General features: G+C 54.2%; 1 protein-coding gene across 1 annotated transcript in view; it reads left to right on the top strand.

Annotated features, from left to right (window-relative positions):
* The first annotated feature begins 3202 nt into the window (after positions 1-3202).
* Positions 3203-26818, top strand: part of si:ch211-194b1.1 (WIZ zinc finger) — a 70473-nt gene continuing 46857 nt past the window's right edge. Inside the window, exons 1-5 of the mRNA XM_042344623.1 lie at positions 3203-3353; positions 8606-9660; positions 12555-12630; positions 14063-17037; positions 18725-19024. Of these exons, the coding sequence (XP_042200557.1) occupies positions 8694-9660; positions 12555-12630; positions 14063-17037; positions 18725-19024 (4318 nt within the window). The 5' untranslated portion in view covers positions 3203-3353; positions 8606-8693. The remainder of the gene's footprint in view (positions 3354-8605; positions 9661-12554; positions 12631-14062; positions 17038-18724; positions 19025-26818) is intronic.

Genomic DNA, 26818 nt, shown 5'->3' with positions numbered 1-26818 from the left:
TCCTTTGTGCAGTCCTGTAGCTCAGTGGTTAGAGCACTCGCTTTGCAAGTGAGAGACCTGAGTTCAATTCCAGGCAGAGGGCGAAACCTCGGGCAAGTTTCCTTACTCCACACAGAGCCTAATAATAATCCCTCCAAAACCAAAAACAATAATAAATTGGTCATTTTCAATCTACGACTGTTTGTGGGACATTGCTGTGCGCAATCGGCTGCCGCGTTTGCCCACAAATATACAGTCAATTCACTTTACAGTGCGTTCTGTGAAGCGCTTCGGGACGTCCTCCCGACGTGAAAAGCGCTCTATCGAATGCGAGGATTATTATTATTATTATTATTCAAGGCACGGCTCGAGACTCTCTTTCTTACAACCATACCTTCGACCACCCTCTCTGCCCTCCACCCTCCCTGGCGTCACTTTGTGTTGTCTTGTAAACTCTCTCTGGGGGTTCGTCTCGTCTCTCTATTTTGTCCACCAAATATAATCCATGGACTTTACAGCAAAGCGCTTTGAGACGTCTCGAAGACGTGATAAGGCGCTATATCAAATCCGAGGGTTATTATTTATTATTATTATTATTATTATTTCCTCCCTCTTTCTATCTTTCTATCCCTCTGTGTCTCACCCGCTCTCTCTCTCTCTCCAGAAGATTGTCTCCGTTTATCGTTCTCTCTCTCTATCATTCTCTCTCTCTCTCTCTGGGGTATTGTCTTTCTTTCTCTGTCATTCTCTCTCTCTCTCTCTCTCTGGGGAATTGTCACACTCGCTCTATCATTCTCTTTCTCTGCGGGATTGTCTCTCTCTCTCTCTCTCTGGGGAATTGTCACACTCTCTCCATCATTCTCTTTCTCTGCGGGATTGTCTCTCTCTCTGTGGAGAATTGTCATACTCGCTCTATCATTCTCTTTCTCTGCGGGATTGTCTCTCTCTCTCTCTCTCTGGGGAATTGTCACACTCTCCATCCTTCTCTCTCTCTCTGGGGTATTGTCACACTCTCTCCATCCTTCTCTCTCGCTCTCTGGGGTATTGTCACACTCTCTCCATCCTTCTCTCTCTCTCTCTGGGGTATTGTCACACTCTCTCCATCCTTCTCTCTCTCTCTCTCTCTCTGGGATATTGTCACACTCTCTCCATCCTTCTCTCTCTCTCTCTGGGGAATTGTCACACTCTCTCCATCCTCTCTCTCTCTGGGATATTGTCACACTCTCTCCATCCTTCTCTCTCTCTCTCTGGGGAATTGTCACACTCTCTCCATCCTTCTCTCTCTCTCTCTCTGAGGAATTGTCACACTCTCTCCATCCTTCTCTCTCTCTCTCTCTGGGATATTGTCACACTCTCTCCATCCTTCTCTCTCTCTCTCTGGGGAATTGTCACACTCTCTCCATCCTCTCTCTCTCTGGGATATTGTCACACTCTCTCCATCCTTCTCTCTCTCTCTCTGGGGAATTGTCACACTCTCTCCATCCTCTCTCTCTCTGGGATATTGTCACACTCTCTCCATCCTTCTCTCTCTCTCTCACACTCTCTCCATCCTTCTCTCTCTCTCTCTCTGAGGAATTGTCACATTCTCTCCACCATTCTCTCTCTCTCTCTCTGAGGAATTGTCACACTCTCTCCATCATTCTCTCTCTCTCTCTGTGTCACTGCCAATTCCCCCCCCCTCTCACTCTCCCCTACCGGAAGTGTCGTCGACGTGAGCCCTCCCGCCCCACGCGGGGGGACCAATCAGCGCGCGCGGTGGGCGGGACCCCGCGGCGGGTGGGTGGGTGGGGGGAGGGGGGCGACCAATCGGCGCGCGCGGGCGTCCCGCTGAGCGACGGGGCGCGGGCAGCCAATCGGAGCGCGGCGACGAGGGCGGGAACAAGTGTGGGGGGCGGGACTTCCGGTCCGCTGCTGAGCGCAGGGAGAGAGGAGGAGTGAGGGAGTGAGGGCAGGGCGGGACTTCCGGTCCGCTGATGAGCCCAGGGAGAGAGGAGGGGGGAGGGCGGAACTTCCGGTATGCGCTGAGCACAGGGAGAGCGCAGGAGGGTGCGGGACTTCCGGTCCGGCTGCTGAGCACAGAGGAGGGGGAGGGCGGACTTCCGGTCCGGCTGCTGAGCGCGGAGGAGAGAGGAGGAGAGAGGAGGAGAGGGCGGCAACAATGGCTGCCACTGGCTGCACAGGGGCAGCCGTGGGTCTGTCATCGCACCAGCCTCTGCTCCTCCAGCCCAGGCCCAGGCACAGGCCCAGCGGGCAGCAGGCACACCCCAGGCCCGCCGCAGCCTGGTTTGCATAGCGGTTTACCACCCCCTTCCCACCCAACCCCCATCCCCCCCACATCACCACCCCCTCTCCCAACCCCCCTTTTACCCCCTCAAACCCCCCCTTTCCCCCCCCCTCCCCTCACCCTCAAACCCCCCCCTCAACCGATCCCCTAACAAAAAAAACCCCCAAACAATTATTTTACACACTTCTCCTGTGTGTAATGTGACACTCTCTCTCTCCCTCTCTCTCTCTCTGTCCTCCCCTATTTTTTTCCAAAAAAATGCTTATTATTATTATTATTATTACTGTTAATTTAATACCGTGACTCCCAACTCCCAATTTTTTTTAAAAAAATTATTATTATTATTATTAATTATTATTATTATTATTATTGGGGGGGAATCGTTTATTGTTATTAATTTTTTGATAGAGAGAGAAGGAGGAGGAGGAGGAGGGGAGGAGGTCATTGACTGTTCATTTGGTCAGTCTTCTTGTCTTGTGTGTGTGTGTGTGTGTCATCGTTTGTTGTCAGTCACAGCAAAATCTATTCTTTTTATTCCTTTTTCCATTTTTTTGGGGGGGTGGGGGGGTTAGGGGGAGAAAGGAGGGAGTGAGTGAGTGAGTGAGTGGGTGGTGGGGGAGATTATATTTATATATTTTGTCATCAACTAGTCCGGTCAGTTCATTCAATACAGCGCTCAGTCCCAGTCTTTCTTTTCTTTTTGTCTCCCCTTTATTTTTTTTTCTTGGATGATTCGATTGCCTTCCAATGCAAAGTGCCTGCTGCCCTGCCCTGCCCTGCCCTGCCCGCCTGTTGACATTCAACTCTCCCTGTCGTTGACCAGACTAGTCAGTCACACAGCCAGTCAGTCAGTCACCCATCTCTGCTCTTCCCACCCCCCCCCCCCCCCACCCTACCCTCTCTCTCTCTCTCTCTCTCGCTCGCTCTCTCTCTCTCCAGGTGCTCATATTGGTATCTCACCCACCCAACCCTCCCACAGCCCCTCCTGGGCACAGTTTTGAATGGCCACAAACTACCTCCTCCGCCTCCTCCTCCTCGCTCCTTGTCACTGCTGCGGAGTGCCCTCCGGAAGGCGTGTGTTGGAAGGCGGGTGAGGGTCTTGTGTGTGTGTGTGTGATTTTTTTTTCTTGAGGGGAGGGTCTGTGTTTTGCCTATGTCTTCTCTTTTTGCACAGGTCTGGTCTGCGCTCTGTGCTCCGGTTGGATTGTGTTTTGAAGTGCGAGGCGGGGATGGGAGGGAGGGAGGGAGGGAGGGGTGAGTGTGTGTCTGTGTTTCCAACAGTGGGCTTGTGTTTTGCGGGAATGTCTTCTTTTTGAACGGTGTCGGTTGGCCTAGCAAATTCTTGCGTCCTTATAGATAGATTTCTGCTGGAAAATGATATCAGTGTATAGTTTGGGACACGACGTGTCATGCCGGGTGGATGGTGGAAGGCGAACTAGGTGGACCTCGGTCTTCTTTCGCTTAGCAAATTCTTATGTTCTGCACTCTTGCCCGGTGGGCTTGTGGTTTTAGAGTGCCAAGCGGGGATGGGATGGGAGGGAGGGAGGGGGGGAGGGAGGGGTGCGTGTGTGTCTGTTTTTCACAGTGGGCTTGTGTTCCAAGGGAATCGCCCACAAAATATACAGTCGATTCACTTTACAGTGTGTCCTGTGAAGTGCTTTGAGGCATTTTGAAGACGTGATAAGGCGCTGTGTCAAATGCAAGGATTATTATTATTATTGATGTCTTTTTGCACAGGGTTGGTCTGCTCTCTGCGCCCGGCGGGCTTGTGTTTTGGACAGCGGGCTTGGGTGAGAGTGAAGGAGGGAGGGGTACATGTGTATGTGTCTGTGTTTCCGACCGTGGGCTTGTGTTTTGCGGGAATGGGTCTGCTTTGTGTGTGGGGATGGTCTACGGAGCGGGGAGTTCCTACGTTGTGTGTTGAGGGTTTGTATTGTGCAATGGGTGGTCCCTTAATACCCTCGCACCTCGCTACCCCCCCTCTCCACTACCCGCTACTCTGCTTGGCCGACTCCGGCCTCCTGTTCGGCCCTTGTCCCCTCCGCTCCACCGTCAGTGGTCATCATGCGTTCAGCCACCATGCTCCGAATCTCGTCAATCTTTCCCTCATTTCCCCCACCGCCTTAAGCCCCTCCCTCCCCACTTTTAAATCCCACCTAAAGACCTTCCTTTTTGATTGCACGACACGTCACCCCCCCTTCCCTCTCCCCCTGGCTCGGGGGTAGACTCCCCCACTGTCAAGCGCTCCGGGATGCTACCCAGCGTGAAGGGCGCGATATACATGCAAGTTGTTGTTGTGCAGGATGGGAGGAGATTGTCTGCATTGTATGCCGGGGATGGAGGGGGCGGGGGTCCACAATGTGCGGAGCAGGATGGGGGTTGTGCCGGGGTGGTCAGTGATCAGCGTTACCAGTGGTCCATATTGTGTGGGGTGGCGGGGGGGGGGGTGGTGGTTTCTGCGTTGTGCAAGGGAGTGGTGGTCTATTTCTTGGGACGATGGGGGGTGGCAGTGATTTGTTGTGGGTGGGTCCAGCACTTTGGGACGTCTATGCAAATGTAATTTGTTGTTGTCACTGCTGTGCTGACAGAATGTCTGTCAGACATCAAGTCCTGGATGAGAGCGAACTTTCTTCAGTTGAACGTCAACAAGACCGAGGTTCTCCTGATTGGTGCCTCCTCACCTCAGGCGCTGACAGCATCACCATCCATGGTTGCACACTCCGCCTGGAAATGTGGGGTCCTGTTCGACCCTCAACTATCCTTTCTACTCCACATCTGCGCCATGACCCGCTCTGCCTTCCCCCACCCGTGCAAAGCCGCCACTGTCTCACACCGCAGGCCACCGAAACTTTCATTACATCCGGGCTCGACTATGCAAACGCCCTGCGTGTCGGCCTCCCCAACTCCTCCCTCCACAGGCTGCAGATCATCCAGACCTCTGCGGCCCGTGTCCTCTCCCGCACCGGGCTCCGCGACCCTATCGCCCCTAAACTCGCCCGACTCCACGGCTTCCCATCGTACAGAGGACACAGTTCAAGATCCTGGTCTTCACCTTCAAAGCTCTCCACGTCTTGCTCCCCCCTACCTCTGCGACCTCCTAACTCCCCAGCCACCCCACTCGCTCCCTCCGCTCAGCGGGCTCCGGCCAGCTTCGTGCCCCCCACCTCGCTCGCCCCACTATTGGAGGGCGGACCTTCTGCTACTCCGCCCCTACCCTCTGGAACTCCGTCCCGCAGTCCCTCCGCCTCGCCCTCTCCCTCGCCACCATCAAGAGACCCTCCTCTTCGACCGTGCTTTCGATCTCCCTGCTTCCCCCCCTCCCCGAACCCCATTCCCAGCTCGGGTCCGTAACTGTCTGTCCAGTGCCTTGGGATGTCCTCCCGACGTGACAGGCGCTTTACAAATGTAATCTTGTTGGTGTGTGTGCGTGCGTGTGCGTGTGTGTGTAGCCTGTGTGTTTGTGCGTGTGGATGGGCCTGTGTTTTCAGTGGAGGATGTTTGTATTTTGCCCAGAGGGATTTTTTATGTTAGGTCTAGGATTTTTTTACAAATGTCTGTGTTTTGCAGCAATTGTCTGGTATTGTGTGTTGGTGTGTGTGTGTGTGTGTGTGTGTATGTATGTTGGGGGGTGGGGGAGAGTGTGTATAACAGCAGGATCTGTCTTTGTGAGGGTCTGCGTTCCTTTGTAGGGGCTGTGTTTTATAATAATGAACACATGATGAATATTATCATCTTTTCGAGACGTCTCGAAGTGCTTCACGGATTACGCGGAAAAGTAAATCGACTGAATATTTTGCGGCCAAAAAGGTGCTCTTGCGTGTGTATTTTTGTAGGGGCGCGAGAGCACGTGTGTTTGGGGCCCTCGCGCGCGTGTGTTTGGGGCCCTCGCGCGCGTGTGTTTGGGGCCCTCGCGCGCGTGTGTTTGGGGCCCTCGCGCGCGTGTGTTTGGGGCCCTCGCGCACGTGTGTTTGGGGTCCTCGCGCACGTGTGTTTGGGGCCCTCGCGCACGTGTGTTTGGGGCCCTCGCTCACGTGTGTTTGGGGCCCTCGCGCACGTGTGTTTGGGGCCCTCGCGCACGTGTGTTTGGGGCCCTCGCGCACGTGTGTTTGGGGCTCTTGTTTACGCAGACTTGGCTGATTTTTCCAGGTAGGGATCTGCCCTCTGCCCCGGGGGTGGGGGCTACGTTTGATGGTTTGGGTGGTGGGGGTCTGGGTGGGAGAAGTCTTGTGTTTTGCAGGTGGGGGACGGTCTGTTCATGGACGTGTGCTTTATAGGTTGGGTGTGTTTTTTTTTGGTCCAGTTGTGTATGGTTTCTCAGGGTGGGGGTGGGGGTGGGGGGGGGGAGGGTCCTGTGTTTTGTTGATCGTTTGTCTGTAGAGAGTCTGTGTTGTCCGGGGGGTGGGGGGGGAAGGGGGGGAGTGGGAGGGGGAGTGTCTGATGTGTGAGAATGCCCAGAGATCAGACGAGGAGCTATTCTCTCGGCTTAATTTAACAACAACAGGTAACGTTTGTTCAGCCCCTTTCACGTTGGGGGTTGTCACGAGGTGCCGGACAGTCAGAGATCCACACCTGAGCTGGGGGGTTGGGATTGGAGGGAGGGGAGGGGAGGGTTAGGAGGGTGACCGAAAGCACGGCCGAAGAGGAGGGTCTCGAGACGGGTCTTGAAGGAGGCAAGGGGAGGGGGCGAGGTGGAGGGACTGTGGAATGGAGTGGGGGCGTAGTGTTTGAAGGCATCGCCCGCCAATGGTGGGGGCGGGCAAGGCAGGGGGCGTGAAGCAGGCCGCCGAGCGGAGAGAACGGACTGGTTGGTAGGACGTTAGTAGGTCACAGAGGTAGGAAGGAACAAGGCCTTGGAGGGCTTTGAAGGTGAGGACCAGGGTCTTGAACTGTGGCCTCTGTGTGATGGGAAGCCAGGAGAGTCGGGCGAGGATGGGGGTGATAGCGTCGCGGAGCCTGGCGAGGGAGAGGACACGGGCTGCAGCGTTCTGGACGATCTGCAGCCTGTGGAGGGAGGACATTGGCAGGACGTCCCAAGACCCTGGACAATTGGAGTCCTGTAGCTCAGCGGTTTGAGCACTCGCTTTGCAAGCGAAACACCTGGGGTTCAATTCCCGGCAGGTCAGGGCGAAACCTCGGGCAAGTTTCCTTCCTCCACACAGAGCCTAATAACAATCCCTCCAAAACATCCCTAACAAACTGGTCATTTTCAATCCACGACTGTTTGTGGGACACCGCTGTGCCGCGATTGTCTGCCGCGTTCCGCCCACAAATATTCACTTCACAGTCTATTCTGCGAAGCGCTCTGTGAGGTCGGGAAGACGTGAACGAGCGCGATATCAAACGCAAGGATTATTATTATACTATTCTATGTCATTAGGGATCGGCACCGGAGCCGGGGATTGGAATCGAGCAGGTGGAGTGGCCGGGGGAGTGGGAATGGGGAGTGTGGCCAAAAGCACGGTCGAAGAGGAAGGTCTTGAGACGGGGCTTGAAGGAGGTTGCAATGAAGGGGGGGTGGGGGCCAGGCGGAGGGATTTGGGGATAAATAATAATCCTTGATATAGAGTCTTATGTCATTTCAGACGTCTCAAAGCAGAACATACTGTTTAGTGAACTGACTGTATATTTTGCCCACAAAACGCAGCAGCGAGTTGCACACAGCAGCGTCCCACAAGCAGTCGTGGATTGAGTGACCAAATGATTCTATTTTTTTAATGATTAATCGTTTTTGTTGAACACGTTTATTAGATGGCGCCTCAGAGGGTGGGGGCAGATGAGCTGAAGGCCTGACCGCCCATGGTGGGGTGGGTCTGACCACCGAGGGTGGGGTGGGCGGAGGGCCGGGATACACCTGGAGCAGGCCGGTGCCCGATGCATGAATGGATGGAGTGGATAGGTTGAGATGGAGGAGCAAGGCCGCTTTAAGAAAGTTAGGACGGATTTGCTTGCGGTGGCTCACGCCCTAGATGACCGAGGTCCAAAGCCTAAGCTAATAATAATAATTGTAACAATGACTACGTATTAATAATTATTATAAATAATATTTTTTGTAAAGATAATTAAATGATAACAACAATTCTAATAATTAAATAATGATAATAATCCTTGCATTCGATATAGAGCCTTATCACGTCTTCGAGACGTCTCGAAGAGCCCCACAGAATAGACGATAAAGTGAATTGACTGTATATTTCATGGGCGAAAGGCGGCAGCCAATTGCGCACAGCAGCGTCCCCACAAACGGTCGTGGATTGACGTGACCCATTTATTACTACATTGCACCGTGAAGTGGAGTGACCGCGTATTTTTTTGTGTTTTTCCCCTCACGCTCTCTTGTTGCAGTTGAGAGTTTTTTTTTTTTTTGCGTGTGCGTGCGTTGAGCTGAGCGCAGACCACCGGGGTGCGAGCATGGCGACGGTTCACTGATTCGATGGAGGCCAGGCGGAATCAGGAGTTGATCGTGTGGGACGAGGAAATGCAGACCAACGTCAACAAGGGCTTCTGCAGCCCGGACGATGTCCTGCAGCTGTCCGCAGACCAGTCGGCCGGGGACGCTCGCGGAGGAGAGGAGGCGAGGCTGAGGACAGACACCGATGATGACCAGTCGGGAGCGAAGGTCAGCAGTCAGCTTTTCGCCTCGCCCCTGGGGCAGATCGAGCGGCAGAGGGCTTTGGATTATGACCCCCCCCAGTCGATCTCACCCGGTCAGAAGCTCTTCGGCCAACTGGGGGAGCAGGACGACATCGGGCGCGAGGGCGAGTCGGTCGGCTCAAGAGGTGGGCCCGTCCCGGCGGAGCTCAAATCGACGCTCGCCCACGCCCTGAGGAATTCGGGGGAAGGAGGAGACCGACTGAATGACCAAATGAGTGCTTTTCCCGGTTACCCGCTCGCCGGGGTTTCCCACGGAATGTGCCAAAGCATCTCGGAAATGGGAGCTTTGATGGGACCGTACATCCAGGGCAGCCACGACTCCGCTGGCGAGTCCCTGGTGGACCAGATGTCGTACGGCTTCGACTTGAGCTGCGAGACCGAGACCGCCCAGTACACCTCGCTGGATCCGGTGCCCTTTGGGTATGACGTAGCCTTCGACAGAGACGGTGACGAGATGGGGCACTTGAGCCCCAGCAACCCTGACGGAGACCTGGACACGCACGGTGACGGCGGTGGCATGATGCCCATTGGCGGGCCACACGACGGACTCCAGAGCTGGTCCAGGACTGAGCTGGTTCTGACGTCGCTGATGCCCCCGAGCCGCAGGGAACGTGCTTCGGAAGTTTTCCTGCTGCTCCAAAACCCACCCCAGAACGAGACCTCGGCCAGCCACGTTTCCAAAGAGGAGCATCGAGGAGATCCCACAGAGGGAATTCTGAGTAGGCTGAAAGTGGACTGCGTATCCGGTAAGTCGAGTCGTTTAACAGCTACGGCAACAATGAGAGACAGAGATTTAGTGCCTGTGAGTGTGTGTGAGTCTGTGAGTGTGTGTCTGTGTGTGTGTGTGTGTCTGTGAGTCTGTGTGTTCGATTGTGAGTGTGTGTGTGTGTCTGAGTGATTGCGAGTGTGTGTGTGAGTGAGTGTGTGTCTGTGAGTGTGTGTGTCTGTATGTGTGTCTGTGAGTGTGCGCGTGTGTGAGATTGCGCACGCGTGTGAGACTGTGCGTGTGACTGTGTGTGTGAAACATTGTGTGTGTGTGAGACTGTGTGTGGCTGTGTATGAGTCTGTGTGTGTGTGACTGTATATGTGTGAGACTGTGTGTGTGTGTGAGACTGTGTGTGTGTGAGAGACTGTGAGTGCGGGCGGGGAGACTGTCTGCGGGCGGGGGACTACACGTGTGAGCGTGGGACTGTATGTGTGTAAGATGTGTGTGTGAGAATGTGTGTGTGACTGTGTATGTAAGATTTTTTGTGTGTGGTATGAGACTGTGTGTGTGTGACTGTGTGTGAGAGACTGTGTGTGTGTGTGTGTATGAGACTGTGTATGTGAGATTATTTGTGTGTGTGTGTGTGTGTGAGTGTGTCTGTGTAAGAGTGTGTGTGCGCGCGCGGGTCTGTGTGAGAGTGTGCGCGTTCGTGCGTCTGTGCGAGAGTGTGTGTGTGTGTGTGTGAGAGACACTACATTTTTAGACGACTGTTTGTGGGGACACTGCTGTGTGCGATTGCCGCGTTTCGCCCACAAAATTCACTTTACGGTACAAACAAAGCGCGAAACACTGCAGGCGCTGGAAATCTCAGAACAAAAACAGAAGTCACCGGGAACACTCCGCGGATCTAAGGAGAAAGAAAAGTGAGCCAACGTTTCGGTTCCGCGCCAGAACAAAGGAAGGGTCGTTGGACCCAAATCGTTGACTCGCTTTCTTTTCTCCGTAGAGGCTGCCTTGACCCGCTGAGTGTTCCCAGCGACTTCTGCTTTCGTTTTCACTTCACACTATTATCCTCCGGAGCGCTTTGAGGCGTCTCGAAGATGCGCAAAGGCGCCGCATCAAATGCAAAGATTATGATGGCATTTACGCAGCGCCTTTCGTGTCTGGAGGACGTCCCAAGTCAAGGTTATCCATCCGAGCTGGGAGTCCAGAGGAGTGGGCGGTGGGGTGGGGCAAGGTGGGTGGGGGTGGGAGGATAGAATCATAGAATTATAAAGCACCGAAGGAGGCTATTGGGCCCATCAACAACAACAACAACAACAACAAGATTCCATTTATAAAGCGCCTTTCACGTCAGGAGGACGTCCCAAGGCGCTGCACAGTTGGGTCATGACCCGAGCAAGGGGGGAAATGGTCAGGGGGAGGGGAGGGAAGGGAGGGAGCGAGGAGGGGGGAAATGGTCAGGGTGATGGGAGGGAAGGGAGGGAGCGAGGAGGGGGAAGAGAGTCGAGAGCGGAGCTGAAGGCTCGGTCAAAGAGGAAGGTTTTGAGACCGGCCTTGAAGGAGGAGAGGGAGGAAGCGGCGAAGGCACTGGGGGATAGAGTTCCAGAGCCTCGGGGCTGAGAGGCTGAAGGCCCGACCACCGATGGTAGGGCGATTGGGGCGGGGGACGTGGAGCAGACCAGAGCCAGAGGAACGGAGGGTACGGGCAGGTAAGTAGGGGGATAGTAGGTTGGAGAGGTAGGAGGGAGCGAGGCCGTGAATGGCCTTGTAGGTGAGGATGAGGATCTTGAAATCCATCCTCTGGGGGATGGGGAGCCAGTGGAGGCGAGCGAGGGTGGGAGTGATGTGGTCGCGGTGTCTGGTGCGGGACAGAGCACGAGCTGCAGAGTTCTGAATGACCTGCAGTGTGGAGGGAGGTGCCGGGAAGGCCGGCGAGGAGAGAGTTCCCATAGTCCAGCCTTGAGGTGACAAAGGCGTGAACCAGGGTTTCAGCAGCGCGAGGGAGGACCCATCGCGCCCATCTCTTTGAAAGAGTTGTCCAAATGAATCCCACTCCCCCGCTCTTCCAAATTTGTCCTCCCCAAATATCTATCCACTTCTGTCTTGAAAGTTGTTACTGAATCTGCTTCCACCACTCCTTCAGGCAATGCATTCCAGATCCGAACCACCCGCTGTGTGAAAACACACAGCCTGACTGAAGGCACGGTCAAAGAGGAGGGTCTTGAGACGGGTCTGGGAGGAGACAAGGGAGGAGGCGAGGCAAAGGGATTCCGGGATGGAGTTCCAGAGTGCCGGGCGGGCAGCCTGGGGGGGGGAAATGTGGCGAAGGCCAGTGCCCACCGAGCGGAGCGAGCGGGAAGATTGGTAAAGCGTTAGCAGGTCGCAGAGGTAGGGGGTGGAGCAAGACTTGTTGTTGTGGGTTGAATGTAGAATCTTGAGCAATCCTTTTATCTGGTGTCTCATTGGTGATGACCTGCTTGTCCGGCTGTGAATGTGTGCCAAGAGCTTTTTCTACCTGTGGAGTCGTGCAGCTCAGTGGTTGGAGCACTCGCCTCGCAAGTGAGAGGACCTCGGTTTGATTCCCGGTCAGGGCCAAAAGTTGGGCAAGTTTCCTTACTCCACACTCGCGCCTCTGTTTACCCAACAGTAAGTAGAAACCCAGTCGTTAGTCAATTGGAGAATCACTTCTCCGGGGGTAATAATCCCTTCGAAATTTAGTTTTAAAACAAATAATAAATTGGTCACTCAGCCCACGGCAGTTTGTGGGGAACGTCGCTGTGCACAATGGGCTGTCGGGTTTCACCCACAAAATATACAGTCAATTCACTTTACAGTGTATCCTGTGCAGCACTTGGACACGTCTCGAAGGCGTGATAAGTCGCTGTATCAAATGCAAGGATTATTATTATTTACTCCCAATTTGTCCAACAGAGGCCGAGCGCTACCCAGACAACTGTGAACCCATTTCAGACAACCAGCACTATCTCACCAACGCTCCAGAGAAACAGTAAGTCTTGGACTCCCATCAACTTGTGCGCTCAGTTGGTACGTGGTGGGATTAGGAACGAAGGAACGGTAGGGTAGGGTGGTCCTGGCTGGACAAGCAGCAGGAAAGCTTACAGATAGAGCAATCGTTGGCAAGCTGTGTGGTTTCAGCTGGTTAGACTCCAGCAGATTCCAATGCAAACTCTGGGCTCCCCCCCAAGCCTTGGCTCTTGCCGACCTGCGCCTAATACTTTCCGGAATTGGGTAAGCAGGATGGGTCCCTCCAGGGAGAGAGCGAGAGTGCGCGTTCCATTCCAACAATCTATCTCCGGGATAGAGATATCGTATCATGGTTAGACCACACTTGGGAGTACTGTGCACAGTTCTGATCCCCATATTATTAGAAAGGATATAGAGGCACTGGAGATGGTACAAAGGAGATTTACAAGGATGATACCGGAACTGCGAGGTTATCAGGAAAAGCTGAATAAGCTTGGACTCTTCTCTTGAAAAGAGAAGGGTGAGGGGTGACCCAATAGAGTTCTTTAAAATTATGAAATGTTTTGACAGGTAGACATAAAGAAGATGTTTCCACTTGTGGGGGAGACCAAAACCAGGGGCCATAAATATAAAGTAGTCCCCAATAGATCAAATAGGGAAGGCAGAAGAAATGCCTTTACCCAGTGAGTGGTGGGAATGTGGAATTTGCTACCACAAGGAGTAGTTGAGGCGAACAGCATTTATTATGCATTTAAGGGGAAATTAGATAAGTACATGAGGGAGACCGGAATGGAAGGTTATGCTGATAGGCTTAGTTGAGGAGGGTAGGAGGGGGCTCATGTGGAGCAAAACACCAGCATAGACCAGTTGAGGCGAATGGCCTGTTTCTGGGCTGTATATTCTATCTTCCACGTGTATTGAATTCTCAGTTGGGTTTGGCGACTCTTAAGCACGGTGAAGGGTTTCCGCGTGTGTCAGACAGACACCCGGCTGGGCAAAAAAAAAAAGAGAGAGAGAGCTTGGGCTTATTATTTTCCTAGCAGTAAGTTGGAACCTGGTTGTTGGTCGATTGGCAGATCGCTCTTCCGGGGGTAATAATCCCTTAAAACAATAATAATTTGGCCACTCAATCCACGACTGTTTGCGGGACACTGCTGCGCGTAATTGGCTGACCCGTTTTGCCCACAAAACATAGCCAGTCACATAGAATTATATAGGAATCCAAACTTACTCGACGGCGTGTCCCGTGAAGCGCTTTGAGACGCCTCGAAAACGCGATAAGGCGCTGTGTCAAATGCGAGGGTTATTATTATTATTATCATCCCGCTCTGCGTCGTCCAGCTCTGCTCCGCTGTTTGCTCCCCTGTCTTGCTCTCTGTGTCTCCGTTGCTTCCGCCGCGCCTCCTGTGCCCTTCTCTCCGCCTTAACTCCGTGCCTCTGCGCCTGCCTTGCAGGAACTTGCTGGACGATTGGCCAGAGCCCGAGCGGCAGATCGACGTCGGGTGCCTGAAGCCGCCGCCCGTTCTCACCGCGGTCACCGATTGCCGGGCGGCGGTGTGGGAGTTCCCGCCTCCGTCCGGCACGAGCTACGTGGAAGAAGATGGCGCCTGGTTCACCAGGAAAACCGGCGCCGAGGGAATGGCTGCGTCTTCCCGGGCGACCGAGGGACGTCTCGTCGGGGCGTGGGGGGAAAGCCGGGCCGTCTTCGAGGACGGCGGAAGCTTCCCCGACGATCTGCTGCCGGGACAGAGTGAGAATCGGGAAGTCGGCCAGGAGAGCAGTCGCGTGACTCTGGAGTCTGTCCACGTTGCCGAGAAGGAGCTAGGGCGGGCCTTTCAGCTTCTGGAACCTCCTCTGGTCTTGACGTGCGACGACCGGTCGACCTCTCAGGAAGCCTCCCTCTGCTGTAGCCCGCAAAGCCAGCCGGTGCTGATGGTCCCAATGGGCATCAGTCCCACGCAGAATGTAGCGGCCAACAGCGGCCAAACCACATTGTCCTCATCAGCCGGTGCCTTGAGTCTCGCTTCGCTGCAACCTTCAACCTCAGGGGATTCGGCCGTCTCAACCTCAACCTTAACCTCAGTCTCGGTCTCAGTTTCAACCTCAAGCAAAGCCACACCTCAGTCACCGTTAGGGTTCGAAGCGAAGGTCCCGCCGTCTAAAGACACGCAGTGGCCAGAGTCCAGCTGTGGCCGTCAGGCAGCGGGGGAGCCCGAAGCCTTGCCTCTGCTCCAGAGTGGGCAGACATCGGAGCCTGAAGCCCAAGACCATGCCGGGGAGTCCCTTGGCTTCTCCGCCTCCCCAGACCGCTTGGCTTCAGATCCGAGCGAAAAGCCAGAGCCGGATGATGGGGGCCGGGCAGCTGACGTTTCCGAAATAATCGAAGCCCCCGCGGTCAGAAAAACCACTGCCCCCTCGCCGCCGCTCTTGGGGAAAGACAACGAAAGCCAGGACGAGACGGACGAGGCGAGGGGGAGGAGGAGGGAGGTGGTGGTGGTGTTGAAGAGCGGAGAGGTCCTGCCGATGGAGATCAAAGCCACCTCGGCGACGGGCTCTCCCCATCTCCCCCGGGTGCCCAGCGAGACCCGACCTGACGGAGAACCGGAGCCCAGAGCGCCGCGCCCGGACCCCTGCGTCGCGGACGGTCGCGATCGGGCCGTCAGTCCGGGCAGCCAAGCGGATTGCCTGGCGGTGAGCGGCGGGGAGAAAGGGTCGGCCCACCGAGGGCGCCAAGTCATGGTGGACTCCTATCGCGCGGCGGACGCGGAGGAAACTCGTTCGGTGTGGGGACGCGAACCGGCCTTGTACACCTGCACCAAATGCAGCGTTTACTTCCAGGAGAAGGAGTTCCTGCGCAGGCACATGCTGGACCACTTTGAGGGGCAGGCAGAGGACCGCTTCAAAGCCCGGGTGCGCCCTTACTCCTGCCAGGAGTGCGGCCACGCGTTCTGGGACCCTGGCTCCCTCCAGAAGCACCTCAACCTCCACCAGGCGCGGCGGGCACGCTTCATGGAGGCCATACAGGAGCTGCGGGGCGAAGCGGCGGGCCCTGCGGACGCCAACCCGAAGTCGCAGCCCAAGACGCACGCTGGTTGCGGGCTGCGCCCGTCGGGAGCCGGGCGCGATCTCGAGGAGCCTCGCCCGCCACTGACCCGCCCAGCGGACAAACCCCCGCCTGGGCACAGAGCGGTGTTGGCGACGCAAAGGAAGAGCTATTACGCTTGCGAGAGGTGTCAATTCACTACCCCGCTGGAGAGCGCCTTTCTCCAGCACCTGAAGCGCGTCCATCAGCACCTGTACCAAGAAGACTCGGAGATTTCTCCAGGACCCAGCAAAGGGGCAGCGGGTTCGAGCCCCTGCCCTTTGGACCAACCCGAGTCCTGCAGAGAGGTGTCCAAAGCTTCGAGTCGATCGGCCCTCAAGGCCGAGAGAGCTCCGTTGCCCACCGGGGGCTGCTACGGAGGGCCTTGGCCTGTCGTGTTCAGTGGGGGCCTGAAGAACAAACCACAAGTCGCCGGCGGCTCAGACGGGGGGAGCTTAAACTTGAAGATCCACCACTCCCGGCCCGGAGGGAGAAGTTGGCGGGGTCCCAAGAGCATGCAGCGCACTGTGGCGCTCAGCCGATCGCTGGAGTCCTCCGGCCCGCAAAAGCGTCAGTTCTCCACGGCCAGGAAAAGCTCCAGCGCCGTGCGCGAGCTCTCGGGCCTGCGGATGGGGGATGCTTTCGCCTGCGGGATAAAAGCCACCGGCCAATTCTCGCTAGCCAACAGTCCCCTGGGGAACCCGAGGCAGCCGACGCACGTAGAGGGAGCTGGAGAAGAGAGAGGCTCAGACGTTTCGTGTCGAGCTAAGGCGCCAAATTCCAAGGCCCAAAGCTTCCGTATTCACCTGGGCGAGTTGAAGAGCCGGCAAGCTGGGAGAGCGAGGAAACGTGCCAATCCAACCTCTTGCAACCCAAGGGCGTTAAAGAAAGGAACCAAGGAGATCCTGTTGACGTTGAATGTTCCTCAGGAGCTTCCGGTTGCTCAGCACCGGCAGCTGCTGAAGATGACTCCGGTGATCGTGATGGGTGGGACAGATGGACACTGGGAATGTCGGTCCCTCGATCCCGGACAGGAATCGGACTCTCTCCTTGACTATCCGAGGGACCAGGGCTTGTTGTGGAAGCAGCCGTCCGGGGACCTGTCGGAGGAGATGGTGAAGGAGTCGGAGGAGCTCCTGAGCAGGAACTTGCTGCGGATGTTCCCGCTGGTGGAGAGGGAGTGCCCCTACTGCCCGGACAAGTTCCACACAGGAATCGGGCTGGCCAACCACGTCAGAGGGCACCTCAAGCGAGTGGGGATCAGCTACAACACGCGGCACTTCATCAGCGCGGAGGAGGTCACAGCCATCGAAAAGGAGTTTTCACTGCAGAAGCTGAAGAGGAGGGGTGAGTGTATGTGTGCGCGCTCGCGCGTGTACAAGCGGGCTCACGTGTGTGTGTGTGGTGTGTGTGTATGGGCTCGCCTGTGTGGGCTCACGTGTATGTGTGTGAACGTGTGTGTGTGTGCGTGTGCCAGCCCCACTATTTCAAAAGATCCAGCTCATTCAGAACCCTGCCGCCCGCATACTGACCCGGACCAAACTCTGTACCCGCATCGCACCAGTTCCGGCCCAGGTTCCACTGGCTCCCCATCACCGAACAGATCGACTTCAAGATCCTCACGCTCGTGTTCAAACCCCTTCACTCTCTGGCACCTCCCTCCCTACCTCTCCGACCTCCTCACTCCCCAGTCACCAGCCAGCGCCTCTGCTCGACCGGCACCAGCCTCTTGCTTGGCTTTCGCTCCCACCGCCCCCACCATTGGAGCTCGCGCTTCCCGCCACTACGCCCCGAAAACTCTGGAACACATTCCCTCAATCCCTCCCCCCCCCCCCGCCGCCGCCCCCCTCTCTTTCCCTTTTTTCAAATCCCGCCTGAAAACCTTCCTCTTCACTCTGCTTACAGCCGCCTTACCCGCCCCAACCCCCACAGCACGGAGTCAGGCTTCGCCAGTGTTCAGCGCTCTGAGACGCTACCCTGCGCGGAGGGCGCTATGTAAGTGCAAGTTGTTGGCGGGTATGTGAGTGCGCGTGTGTACGTGTGGCTGCGCGGGTGTGAGACGGTTCAGTCACCCACGATAAGGCTCGCTCTCGCTCGCAGTGTACTGGGTGGCCTGTGTGTTCAATCCTCACTAATCAATGCAAGTCCCTATAACTAGCTGTAACTTGACTAACTGAGTTCTTCCACGACAGGTACTACCAATTGCTAGTTAAATTGAAGCAAATTGGGAAGCTTCAGTCAATAACCAGAGGTTTATTTGACACCTCTGCGACCGAGGCTGAACCTGACCGGCACAGCGAACAAAAGGGGTGACTGCGATAGGTGTACATGTGCGCGCCCTATCAAACAGAATACAACTTAGACTTATTCTGTGCTTTTCACACCAGGAGTACGTCTTAAGAAGCGCTTAAGAATTCCTGCTGAAGATGGGAGCTGAGAGGGTGGGTGGGTGGGGGGGGGGGGGTGAAAACAACAACAACGAATTCCAGTCGGCAGAGCTCTTGCCTCGGAGTCAGAAGGTTGTGGGTTCAAGCTCCCATGTTGGCATCCGGAATCACATAGTCTAAGCTGTCAAAAGTATATCATTCGGATGTCGGATGAGACATTAAACCGAGGTCACTCAACGACTGTTTGTGCGCAGTTGGCTGTCGCGTTTATCCCACAAAATACGCAGTCACTTTACAATATATTCTGTGAAGCGCTTTGAGACGGCTCAACGATGTGAAAAGGCGCTGTATCAAATGCAAGGAGTATGAGTATTATTACTGGGAAGACAGTAGGTTGGGTATTCTGGAAAGATGAGATGAGATACAATGAGCTGAAGGGTCTTCGTCACTTCATAATAATAATAATCCTGGCATTTGATACAGCGCCTCGTCACGTCTTCGAGATGTCTCAAAGCGCTTCACGGGACACACTGTAAAGTGAATTGACTGTATATGTGAAACAACTTGTGTGTGTGTGTGTGTGAGACTTATCTGTGCCTCTGTAGCTGTGTGAGCGTCACTGTGTTTGCCTGTTTGCCTGCCCTCAGCTCTGAAGGTCCGTGGTGGGGCTGTGGAGAAGTGTAACCTGTGTGGGGCTCACTTTGACTCGCGGGCTGGGATGTCCAGCCACGCCCGGGCTCACCTACGGGACCTCCACGTCATGACCTGGAGCGCCACCAGCTCCCCCATTGACCTCCTCAACCAGCTGCTCCATCACCTTGTGCCCCCCGGACCCCCGGAGCCGGCCTCCAACAACCCCAAGCCCAGAGCGAGGCTGAGCCCAGAGCCTCCAACCTCCACTCCGCATCCAACCTCCACGGATAACACAACACTCCAGAGAAACAAGGGTGAGTTACACAGTAAGTACTGACTCCCAAACCCTTGTCATTGGCACTAGGAGCCAAGGAATTACCGTCGTCATCAACAACAGCTTGTATTTACACAGCGCCCTTTCATTCAGCGTTTCACAGCCCTTGACAGTGGCGGAGCCTGACGCTGAGCCGGGAGGGACGGAAAGAGGGAGGGAGGAGGTGACTGTAAGCACGGTCGAAGAGGAAGGTCTTCAGTCGTGATCTAAAAGAGGGGGAGGTGGAGGGGGCGAGGCAGAAGGATTGGTGGGAGAGAGCTCCAGAGTTTCGGGACCTAGTGGCTGAAAGCACGGCCGCTGATGGTGGAGCGGAGGGCATGAGGGACGTGCAGGAAGCTGGAGCCAGCCAAGCGGGTAGTGGAAGGTAACCCATTGTATCAGGGCCATCTGTATTCTCACACTCGAATACTGAACCCACTATTCAGCTCTCTCCCCTCATCCTTTGTTGTTTTACTGTTCAGGTGCTTGTCCATCCAGTTCCCCAGCCTGGCTCAACGGCAGGACCTGGAAGGGCCGACCAGTCACTGGGGGCAGGGAGTCATTTCTCTCAGCTCCCGTTAACCCTGCAGCCAAAGCCCGAACAGATAGCGTGGATCTAGCTAGACAAGCAGTGGAAAAGCTCGCCAGACAGTGCTCTTAATGGCAAGCTGTATGGTTTTAGTTGGTTCAACTCTTGCAGGTACCCCCAACGCACACTCTAGGCTCCCCCCACAAGCCTTGTCTCTTGCCAACCGGTGCCTAAAACTCTCCGGAATTAGGTAAGTAGGGTGCGTCCCTCTAGGGAAAGAGAGAGAGAGAGAGACAGAGCGTGTTCCATTCCAACAGTCTATCTCGGGGATTTCCACCTGTAGGTTGGTGGGAGGCCTGGAATTCTCAGTTGGGTTTGGAGACTCTTAAGCAACGCTGATTGGTTTCTACGTGTGTCGATCGAGCTTCAAGATTTAATTGGAATGAATTTCAGACCCTGACGCAAGGCTGAGTGAAGAAATTCCTTCTCTCTCTCCCCACCCGTTTTCCCCCCACCCACCACCTCACCTCATCACCAACACAGTTATTCTATCAACAATCCTGGAACCATTTCTGCTCGTTACCCAATTCCTCAACTAAAGGAAATGGTTAACAATAATACTCCTCGCATTCGATACAACGCCTCATCACGTCTTCGAGACGTCTCAAAGCGCTTCGCAGAATATACTGTAAAGTGTAGTGACTGTATATTTTGTGGGCGACAGCCAATTGCTCACAAACAAACAGCGTCCCCACAAACAGTCGTGGATTCAGTGAGCAAATTGACATTATTTGTTTTTTCTGGTTTTCGTTTGAAGGGATTATTACCCCCGGAAAGTGATCCATCAGTCGACTAACGAGTTACTTACTACTGGGTAAACAGAGGCGCGCGCACGCGTGTGTGTGTGTGTGTGGAGACTAAGGAAAGTTGCCTAAGGTTTTGCCCTGACTCGTCCGGGAATCGAACCGGGTCCTCTTGCTTGTGAGGCGAGCGCTCTAACCACTGAGCAACGGGAGTGCACTACTTTCCTTAGTTATGTCCCATTCGCTCGCTGTCTCACTCTCTCTCTCTCTCACTCACTCTCAATCTTTCTCTCACTCTTTCTTTCATGCTCTCTCTCTCACTCTCTCTCCCACTTTCTCTCGCTCTCTCTTACTCTCGCTCTCTGTCGCTTTGGGTCCTCTCGAGTGCCCTAACCACTGAGCACAGGACTCCACTACCTTCCTTAGTAGTACCAGTTATGTCCCACTCACTCACTGTCTCACTCACTATCACTCTCTCTCACTCTCCCAACACACTCTCACTCTCTGTTGCTCACTGTCTCTCGCTCGCTATCTCTTGCTCTCTCTCTCGCTTTCTGTCTCTTGCTCTTTCACCCACCCACTCTCTCTCACCCACCCACACTCTCTCACCCACCCACTCTCTCTCACCCACCCACTCTCTCTCACCCACCCACTCTCTCTCACCCACCCACTCACTCATTCAGTCTCTGAGACCCAGGGCAGCTCCCTCAATCCCTCACTCACGCTCGCTCTCACTCATTTGCTCACTGACTCACTCCTACACTCACTCACTCCCTCCCCCACTCACTCAGTTCCGAGACCCAGGGCTGCTCCCTGAATCTCTTGTTTACTCACTCGCTCACTCACTCACTCACTCACTCACTCACTCACTCACTCACTCACTCACGGAGTCCGTTCCGGAGATCACATGCTACTCTGTGTGGTTCCCGACGGGGTTAGAGTTCCTGATCTTGGCCGTATTGGCAGGAGTTAGTGAGATGGAGGCTGGGAGAGGAAAAAATACCCCCCGCCCCCCCATATCTCGTTACTAACCATTCATTGTTCATTAGTAAGGAGATATGGGATGGGACATATTCTCCAAACCACTGGGGGGGTGGGACAAGGAACCAAATGTATCAAAACTTCCTAATGCCCATGTTAAGCTTTAACCGGATTAAATTGTTGGTAACCAAACAACTTACATTCTATTTACAGCAATTTTCATTATCCTCCTGGGGGTGGGGTGGGGGGGAAGAGGTAAGTGGGGTCTCCTCGGAGCTGAACTGGCTTCAAAGTGACCTGTTTGGGCACGGAATGTGGGAATCGAGCCACAGACCCTCCGTGACCGTCTCTAGTCCGGTTCCTGAGCCAGGAGGGGTCCTCAGTATTCCAGCTGATGGCAGCCCGGCCCGGCCTGGCTCATCGACAGGACCTGGAAGGTCAGTCCAGTCACTGGAGGCAGGGAATCCTCCCCCTCAGCTCATGTTAACCCCGCAGCCAAAGCCCTAACTAACGGGGAGGGTGGTCCTAGTTGGACAAGCAGCGGGAAAGCTCGGCCAGACAGCGATGGTTCACGGAATGAAAGCTTGGAGCAGTTTCACTGAATGAAACTCCTGTTTCTATGTTTGATACAGGAAACCGGAGCTCCCAGTGAGACAGGGAGAGAGGGCGAGAGAGAGAATCTAGTGAGAGAGAGGGTGAGAGACGTTCCACACACCTAGTGTGTGAGAGAGCGAGAGAGAGATGCCACACTCCTAGCGTGTGAGAGATGCAGTGCTGGGGTATTGGAGGTGCCGTCCTTCAGATGAAACATTAAACCGAACTCCCCGTCTACCTGTTCAGGTGAACACTGAAGAGCCTGCAGCGCTATTTGAAAAGAGAAGGGAGATTTTCTCTCTCTCTCTCCCGGTGTCCTGGCCGACAATCCTCCAAATAAAATTGGCCGCTCCCTTCATCGGCTGTTTGCGGGAACTTTGCTTAAGCGCGAATTCATGTTTATTTACAAAACACGCAGTCACTACTCCTCATAGTGTATCCCGTGAGGCTCTTTAAGCTGTCCTCCTGACGTGAAAGGGGCCCTATCCAATGCAAAGATTACTTTTATTGAACCAGTTTAACTACAATTCTGCAAAATATTGTGATTTAAAGGCAAAATGGCTATTACTCTATGGAATTAGCATCCTCCCTACTCCTCTATTTGCTGACTGAAATAACATCCATTATGTTATTTGAGTCAGTGCGACAGCCTGGCTCAGTCGGTAGCGCTCTCCCTCTCTCTCTCTCTCTCTCGCCTCTGAGTCCGAGATTATGGGTTCAAACCCCCAACGTCGGGATTTGGAATCACACAGTCTAAGCTGACGCTCCAATGTAGCGGTGGGGGGGTGAGGTTGCAATGGTGGAGACGCCGGCCTTCGGGTGAGATGTCCACGAAGTGAGCGACCGGTTTTATTTGGGTGGGGGTGGGGTGGGGGATTGTTGGCCAGGATACCGGGGAGAGTACTGGGTTGGAACGTACGTAAGGTTAGACTGTGCGAGTTCCCGGTCCCGACGTGAGGTTTGAACCCACAACCTTCAGAGGTGCAACCAGTTTGCTAACCTGTACAGGTTCACTACTGCGCTAGGCGGTCGCTTACTAACTGGGTCATCAGGGGATCTGTCATGGGCTGGAGCGTGGGGAAGAAAAAAGGAGACAAAATATAAACTTTCCTAGGCTATTGATGTGATCCGATAATCAACTCCGGACTGTAATTCTTGCTGCGTCACACAATACAACAACAACGATTGCATTTACGCGGCGCCCTTCACGGGTTCTGGTTGTGCTTGACGGTGTCTGACCCCGACCCAGGGGGAGAGGGAGACGGAGGTGTCCTTAAGCACGATCAAAAAGGAAGGTCTTTAGGCAGGGTCTGACATTGGGAAAGGAGGGGGCAAGGCGGAGGGATTGAGGGAGAGAGTCCCAGAGCTTCGGGGGCGTAGTGGCTGAAGGCACGGCCGCCGATGGTGGAACGGAGGGTGCGAGGGACGAACAGGAGGCCAGAGCTGGCCAAGCGGAGGCAGCAGGTGGTGGAGTGGGGGGGGCGTAAGCAGGTCGGAGAGGGTAGGGAGGCGCGAGGGCATGAAGGGAATCAAAAAGGAACATTTACTCAATGACCTCAATGGGCGTTCTCTCCAGAAAAGAACACACGTAAAAAATAATCTCTGTGTGTACCTATTCACCTGCGAGACTTATCTATCTTCCTTGGGGGGGGAGAGAAAGAGAGAGGTAAGCGGGGTTTCCTTGCGGCTGAGCTGGTTCCATGTGACATGACTGGTAAAATAGAATCAACTTGACAATCGAGTTAGCCCTCTCGCCCGTCTGGTTCCTTGAGCGAAGGACATCCCCATGGCACTGCTGACGGCAGCGCAGCGTTGTCAGGATTCGGAAGGGCAGAAAAAAACAAATGACGTTTCCAAAGCGCCTTTCAAGTCAGGAGAACGCCCAAGGCGCTGGACAGTCAGGGATCCTGCACCCGAGCTGGGGGCTTGGGGTCGGGAGGGATGGGAGGCGGGGAGGGTAGGGGTAGGAAGGTGACCGAAGGTACGGGCAAAGAGGAGGGTCTTGAAGGAGGCAGGGGAGGGGGGGTTCGAGATGGAGGGACTGTGGAATGCAGTTCCAGAGGGTTAGTGGCAGACGGGGTGAAGACCCGCCGGCCAAAGGTGGGCTGGGCAAGGTGGGGGACGTAAAGCGGGCCCGAGCCCGCTAAGTGGAGGAAGTGGACAGGTTGGTACGGGGTTAGGAGGTCATAGAGTTAAGGGGGGAAGCAAGGCCATGGGGAGCTTTGAAGGTGAGGACCAGCAACTTCTTGAACTGTATCCTCCGATTGACGGGAAGCCAGTGGGGATGGGGGATATGGGGTCACGGAGCCTGGTGCGGGAGACCAGTCACTTGAGTGCGTGGATTCTTGCTGCTCAGCGCCTGATCGCTCTGAAAGCCGAAGCCCCAATGGGCAATAATAATAATAATAATAATAATCCTTATATTCCCTGCATTTGATACAGTGCTTTATCCCGTCGTGGAGAAGTCTCAAAGCCCTTCACTGTCAAATGGATTTACTGTATACTTTGTGGGTGGAATGCGGAAGCCAGTTTGCGCACAGCAATGTCCCACAAAGAACCACGGAGTGGGTGACCGATTTTGTTCGAGGGCGATTGTCAGCCAGGACGCCAGGAGAGGGAGAGAAACGTCTTTTTTTTTTCTTCGATAGGGCTGCGGGATCTTTTAACGTCCATTTGAACGGGGCACAGACGAGGGAGTGAGGTTTTAACGCCTCATCCGAAAGACGGCACCTCCGCTCAGTGCTGCACTGGAGCCACAGCTTAGACTGCGCGGTTGCAAGTCCCGCCGTGCGAGAGCTTGAACCCACAACCTTCTAAATCCGAAGCCAGAGCGCTATCGACTGAGCCGGGTCGACGCACGAGCCGGTTAAGCTCGGTCAGTTGTCCCAACACATGCTCTGGGGCTCCTGGCTCTTGCCAACCTGCCCGTCTCAAGGAGTAACTCTTTGACCACGCTTTTGGTCATCTTTACCCTTCCTACCATCTTGGGCTCCCATCCCCAGCTCAGGTGGTCAGCCAGCGTTGTCAAGCACTTTGAGACGTTAAAGTCCTGTAGCTCAAGGGTTTGAGCACTCGCCTCACAAGCGAGAGGACCTGGGTTCGATTCCCCAGTGGGGGCGAAACCTCACCCAAGTTTCCTTAATTCACACGCCTCTGTTTACCGAGCATAAATAGGAAGATGGTTGTCAGTCGACTGGAGGATTGCTTCTCCGAGGTCATAATCCCTTCAAAGAAAATGAATCATTTGCTCGATCAGTTTGTGGGACACTGCTGTGCGCAATGGGCTGCCGCGTTTGGCCCACAAAATACGCAGTCACTACACTTGAAGAAGACGTGACATCTAATGCAAGGATTATTACGAAAGGTGCTGAACAAATATACGTCACAATAAAATTTACAATACTCCCGGAAGTGTGATATTCTGTGCGTAAGAACTATACAAGCAACAAGCTCGTGGTCTGTATACTCTTAAGCATGGCGACAGGGTTATTATTCAGCCAGCCAAAGAAAAAAAAAAAACCCAACAACAATCATCCTTGCATTTGACGCAGCCCTTTTCAAGTCTTCGAGACATCTCAAAGCTCTTTACAGAATAGACTGTGAAGTGAATTGACTGTATATGTTTGTGGGTGAGATGCGGCAGCCAATTGCGCACAGCAGAGCGCCCGCAAACAGCCCTGGATTGACGTAACCCAAGTTGTTATTGGGTGTTTTTTTTTCTTGAGGGATTATTAGGCGTGTGGAGTAAGGAAACTTACCCAAGGTTTCACCCTGCCGGGAATCAAAGCCGGGTTGTGAGGCGAGTGCTCTAACGTCTGAGCTACACGACTCCACTCTCCTTTGCACTTGATATAGCGCTCTCTATTGACTGTGTTTTGGGGGTGAAACACAGCGGCCAACAGCAGTATCCCACAAACAGTTTTTTTTTCGAGGGAGTATTTCCCCCCAAAAAAGCAAACCCGCCATTCGACTTAACAACCGGGTAAACCGGTTGGGTAAACCGGCGCGTGTGTGGAGTACGGAAACTCGCCTAAGTTTGCCCCGCACGGGAATCGGACCAGGGTGCTCTCGCTCGCGAGGCGAACACGCCTAACCACTACGTTACGAGATTCCAGAGTACAGCAGTTTATGAGTCACATCTGGAGGATAATCTTTTGAGCAGTCCTTCAAAAAGGGGAATTTCCTCTCTTTTTTTAATGTTTCTAATATATATTATTTCGTCGCTATTTATTTATAAGCACAAATAATTGGGATGGGATATATACAGCTGCTGAAAATTTTATTTTCCAGATGTGATTTGAAATGCTGTACAAAAAAAAGGCTTCCGCAATCAGCTGCCAGCCAGGGGTAAGTACAATTTTTCAGATTTACTTTAGAGGTATTCTGAATAAATTGAAACTCTATTCTTCGAGAAAACGCAGGAATATTAAGAGCTTTACCATAATAATCCTTGCATCTCATACAGCGCCTTACTTAGCACGTCTTCGAGACGTCTCAGAGCGCTTCACCGGATGTACCGTAAAGTGAACTGACTGTACATTTTGTGGGAGAAACGCGGCAGCCGATTGCGCACGGCAGCGTCTCGCAAGTGGTGGGATTGAGTGACCACATTTCTTTGCTGGGTAAAAAAAGGCATTGTGGAGCGAGGAAACTTGCCTCAGGTTTTGCCCCGCTCGGAATCAAACCCAGGTCCTCTCGCTTCCGAGGTGAGCGCCCTAGCCACTGAAACTACAGGACCCCACAATGCGAAATCATACGAGTTAGATCATTATTTGGGGAGAGGCGGAGGAATGGGATTGATTTGAGTAGCTCTTTTCAAAGACATTATGGGCCGAATAACCTCCTTCTGCGCTGTATAATTCTATGGTTCTTTGATAAGTTGCAGCAA

The sequence above is a fragment of the Callorhinchus milii genome, unplaced genomic scaffold, assembly GCF_018977255.1.
Source record: "Callorhinchus milii isolate IMCB2004 unplaced genomic scaffold, IMCB_Cmil_1.0 Scaffold29, whole genome shotgun sequence".
Lineage (NCBI taxonomy): Eukaryota > Metazoa > Chordata > Chondrichthyes > Chimaeriformes > Callorhinchidae > Callorhinchus > Callorhinchus milii.
The sequence above is the reverse complement of the archived record's forward strand: the minus strand, read 5'-3'. Positions and strand labels throughout refer to the sequence as shown.